General features: G+C 53.7%; 1 protein-coding gene across 1 annotated transcript in view; it reads left to right on the plus strand.

The window, feature by feature from the left end:
- Window positions 1–965: 965 nt before the first annotated feature.
- The window catches only part of PLEKHN1 (pleckstrin homology domain containing, family N member 1), a gene marked incomplete at its 5' end in the record, with an annotated part of 17,286 nt that continues 13,371 nt past the window's right edge, over window positions 966–4,880 (plus strand). The window contains 2 exons of the mRNA XM_009872474.1: window positions 966–1,065; window positions 4,542–4,688. Coding sequence (XP_009870776.1) covers window positions 966–1,065; window positions 4,542–4,688 — 247 coding nt within the window. The remainder of the gene's footprint in view (window positions 1,066–4,541; window positions 4,689–4,880) is intronic.

The following is a 4,880-nucleotide window of genomic DNA, read 5'->3' on the forward strand; positions in this document are numbered from 1 at the left end:
TGAAATTTCTCCGGGGACTTTGGCACTGAGCTGGCCAGGGCAGCGTTCAGGTACCACAGCGACGGACAGCCAGCGCTGAAAAAAAATGCCGGTACCTAAGAACACATGAAACGCAGCTTTGAGACAAACTCTGCTAGGCTGAGGGGTTTCTAACTGAGAGGAGATGCTGAAACTGTCCCCTTGGTCTCCTCCTATAAATTGGGAGCAAACCCGTAGGAGCCTGTGGAGCTACCGTGGAGTACAAGAGAGGGGATGGGTTGGGGAATTCGGACCCAGGAGGGCTGACATCAGGTAGGTGCAGTGGAGCAGCCAAGCCCCGGAGCACCTCCTTGTCCCCACTGACTCCCGGCTTCCCACGCTCTCCGTGGAGATAAGCCTGGTTTCTGCTGAACTAAATGCTGCAATCACCTTGAAAGAGAGAGCAACTGCTGGGAAGTCCCAACAAAGCAGTCCCAGTGATTCTTAAATGGGATGAGTAACTGCTCGTTACTGGTGTGCGTGCAAGGAGAAGCTGGGGGCCTTGCTGGGAGTGGAAAGAAAGAGAGCGGAAAACCACAAAGTTAGGAATAAAACCTCTTTGTGAATACACAGTGGTGGAAGTGCACATACGCATCTCCACTCCACGGGCTGTGGAATAGTTGTCAGGACTGGATTTGGTCTTTGTGTTTTGCAATGAAACATCTGGTCCCTCCGCTGATTTGGAGATACGAATGAGCCCAGTCAGTCGTTTGGTTATACAAAGACATGTGAAAAAGCAAAGAAACACCAACAAGTGCAGCGCAAACTCCATTGCAATTCTCCCAGGCTGTTTATCAGTCTTTTGCTGGGATGGGATGATTAGAAAGCCCGTGACAAATTGCTTACTTAGCTTTCTGGCTTCCTCATTTCTGAGCAGATTTCACTATGCATCAGCCTAGGACTGTGTTTGCATGTGTGTTTTGTGTTTTTTTTTCTCCCCTCTGTAGACAAAATGGCAAGAAAAAACTGCCCAGCTTTTTCGGTATAGAAGGAGGGCAGGAGAGAGATATAACCACAGACAAAATCCTGCAGTATATTCCAGGAAAGGCAAGTACAAACACATCCAAGCCCCCTCCCCACTGCTCCCACAGATTATTCCCACCCCCTCCAAGGACGGTGCTGTGCAGAAGAGGGACGATGGATCTGGATCTAGGGGTAGCAGCAGATCTCTCTCAAGGAGATGGAGCTCACATCTGCAGCCGAGAGGAAGGAATGAGCCCTGTGGCCTTCAGAGCAGCAGAGCTAGCTGCTCCAGGGTCCCCATGCAGATGTTGAGGGGACCTGCCACCAGCCAAAACGTGCGATGGGGTGAGAGGGTCACGTCGAGAGCAAAACAGCACGGTGGGAATATCTCACACACGCCTTTGCTCTCGGTTCTTTTGTTTCTGGGTAGCCTGTGAAGGAAGGGCAAATTAGAGCGAGCATGCAAAGGTAGGATGATTCATTCCCACGCTGGAATGAGACGGAGCAGGCAGCGGTATTAGCAATGAGCCCGGGGAAGGTAATCAGGAAGGGCAGGTCTGTCCCAGGCACGTACCAGCCTTGTGGCCATATGGCCCGTTTCCCAGCACTGCTCAGGGAAAGCAGAGGTGAAATGATGAACCCCAGTACGTTTGCTTGGTCATCTTTGGGCAGGCCAGAGATGTGGACCAAGCTTCAAGGCTGTACTGGGTGTGCATCTCCTCCGATAATGGCAAACAGGCTATGTGGATATGGTGGAAGGGGAGACTGAGGCAGGGAGAGAGGTAATTTCAGAGAAGGTCAGCAGCAGGACATTGTCTCTTGGGTTTCAAGCGGCTGGCTAGCTGTATTTCAGTGGTGAGGAGGTACTTGTCAAGGGCTTGGGGTATTGCTGGATCTGGCTCTGCTCACGTACTTTGGGCTACTGTAGAGATTCAAATGTGCTCCCCACAAGTGGGGACCGTGCAGTCCCTTTCCATTCAGCTTCTCCCAGGTTGGCCCTTTCTGACCCAAAGGACCTTTTCTTTCCTTCATGTGAGCCTGAGAAGGAGCAGGATGGAAATCCTACTCCTGGCTTGTGAGGTGCCCACGGCTGAGCCCCATTGGGGGAACCTGTCCTGAACTGTGCAGGTGGGCAGCACAGCAGGACTGAGACTGTTCACAGTCCTGCCCCTTGCTTGTGGATCAGAGGACGAGTGGCAGGAATGATTCCCTGCGTGACTCAGCTGGTTTCTGGGAGGGTTGGACAGCACCTGACAGGGCCAGGTCGCAGATGGATCCTGGATACTTCCCCTGGAGAAGCAGGGAGAGCTGACATGTTAGCGGATCCTGGAAAACGAATCCTGCGAGCTGACAGAACAAAGTTCACCGAGAGATTATTCACACGGCAGAGTGTGGGATCTCTTCAGGCACGGGAAGAGGGTGGAGCAGTTGTTTGGATGTTGCCCTCACCTGGGGCAGATGGGGTTCGAACTCCCTGCTCAGCCACAAGCTTCTTGTGTGGCCTGCAGAAAGCCTTGGCTTAGTCCTTTTACCCACTCCCACCCATTTTTTTTCAGGAGGAACCCCTCTGGGAGTGAGAGGTGGGGGCCAGGTCAGAGAGGAGCCGTCAGCACAGGGCTCTCCCGATGCAATCTCAGTCACCAAACCTCAGGCCAAAACAGCAATTTGGGACTGGGGCAAGCGGCAGCCTTGGAACCCAGATCCTCTCTGGACTCTGCTGCAGGCAGCTGGGACACAAACCGATGCCTTTTGCTCCCACCAGCCTTCTGCCCCTTTCCCACAGTTTCCAGATATGGCTTCTGCGGAAGCCTATCAAAAGGGAGGGGAGAGGATGCGCTGGAAGATCCGTGCTTCTCATTTGCTTCTTTTATCATTAAACAGCAGCTTTGGGAGCCCCAGGGCATCAGCCTTGCAAGGCTGAGCTCTTCCTGCTGCCCGGGTGAGTGATTCAGCTGGGAGTCACTGGGGTCTGCAGGGGCTGAGGCAGGTTAATTATTAACTTGCTCTACCTGTCGGATGAGGCATCTGAGACTGAGGGAGAGAGCGAGAGAACATGTCAGGGCACTTGTGCTGCCAGAGACCTGCTGTTCTGCCAAGCCCTGAGAGAAACCGGGTTTCCAGCGATCTGCGCTGCCTCAGACCCAGCGGGATGGCTGAGCTAACGGGAACGGTGCTCTTTGGGAACGGTGCTCTTTGGGAACAGTGCTCTTTGGGACCAGGCTGGGGAAGGAGGGCGGTTGCAAACGGCACAACCCAGCCAGGGAAGTGAAGGGCTGGCCGCGGCAGATTTCAGAGGAATGGTGAATGCTATTTCCCTTTCGTTTTGGTTGCACGCTGAGGCATCCCCACGGTTTCGGGGATGCGTGGGCCAGGGAGATAAGTGGTGCTCGTGCAGGAGGCTGTGACAACTCTTGTCACTGACCCTCACAGGACACCACAGGGTTCCCAGTGTAGTTTTTTTGGGGGATGGCCAGATGCAGGCCGTGCTGATGGCTATAAACCTATCACAGAGAGGGCAGGGATGCACTTGTGGGTCTGAGCCCAGAGACATCTGAGATTCAGCAGAAACATTTTTTTTCCAGCGCTTGGGTTTAGACAAGTCCTCCACATCTTAAGAAATTGCTGTTGTACCTCTGTGCCACCCAGCTGGATGCTCGTTTGGGAGAGGGAAGTATTCCCTTTGATTAGTTTCTTGCCACATGAACGGTGGCGGTGAAGCTCTCCCTTCCGCTCCTGACCCCGGGGAGGATCGCTGTGGAAGCTGGCGGGTTGGCAGAGCTCTTTGCCAAAGCTGCTGTGGCATTCCCAGCTCCCAGGTTGATTTTTCCTCCTCGGGGCCTTACTTATTACTGCCACATTCCAGGCAGCAGCAGCATCCAGGCAGCTGGTAGCCGGCGCTGCCGCTTATCACCGTGTCCGTAATTTCATTACTTTATCCTCTCGCCCCTCCCTGGTGCTGCCCTCACCCGAGCAGTGTTTTGTTATTGCTGCCCCAGCTGTCAGGTGATCAGCTGCTCTTTGTTCTGACAGCGGCTTGTAGCACAAATGTAATCTTTTCCTATCCTTAATTACCTCAGGGAGCCCATTAATTGGCAGCCAACAGGTTCCCACCTCCTGGGTACTGTGTGAAGCAGGCTGGGAAGGCTGGAGGGAGAGTTTAGGCAGAGAAGGGGTTAAGTTGTGCCCTAAACAGTTCCCTAAATTCAGCGAAGCCATGGAAGGAACCTCAGACTTTGCAGGTGAAAGGGTCCTGCCAGTATTTAGGTTCCTGTTACCGGTTCACCGGCTCCGGAACAGGGTTGGGAGAGGGGTTGCTTCATGCCGGAGGGGTGAGTCACGGAGGCCCCAGCAAGACAGATCTGGTTAGCAATGCTGGATCTTCGTGTCTCGTGGGGCTCACGCAGCTGTCCCCTTGGCACGCCGCGCCAGACAGGTTGGGCGATGGGGAACTGGATCCCTGCTGAGCCCCGGCAGCCCCTCTCCCTGCTCATTCCTGGAGATGCTGATTTGTTTGTGTGGTGGTTTGTTTTTTTTTTTTTAATCCTGAATCCATGTTACAGAATATTCAGAACCAGGAAAACCAGAAAGAAAACTTGGACCAGAGGTTCCCCAGCCTGTTCAAGAAGGGACGAAGGAAAATGGTCGTCAGGAATCTGGGCAAAATTATCTATTACTCTAAGGTCAAGTTTAAGTTCCAGCACTGCCAGGTGAGCTGTGGCACCTGTTTGTGGGCATTTCTCTTCTCACCCTGCAGGATTGGGAAGTAAAGTTTAATTATGGGAAATGTGACTCACGGAGACTTCCTGGGGCTGCTGCGTGGCTGAGGGAATTTTGCTGCCACGGGGGGTGCGGGCACCGGCTGGCACCCCCCAGCTCCCGGGGTGTGCGGGCACACCCAC

Source organism: Apaloderma vittatum, unplaced genomic scaffold (assembly GCF_000703405.1).
Source record: "Apaloderma vittatum isolate BGI_N311 unplaced genomic scaffold, ASM70340v1 scaffold6067, whole genome shotgun sequence".
Lineage (NCBI taxonomy): Eukaryota > Metazoa > Chordata > Aves > Trogoniformes > Trogonidae > Apaloderma > Apaloderma vittatum.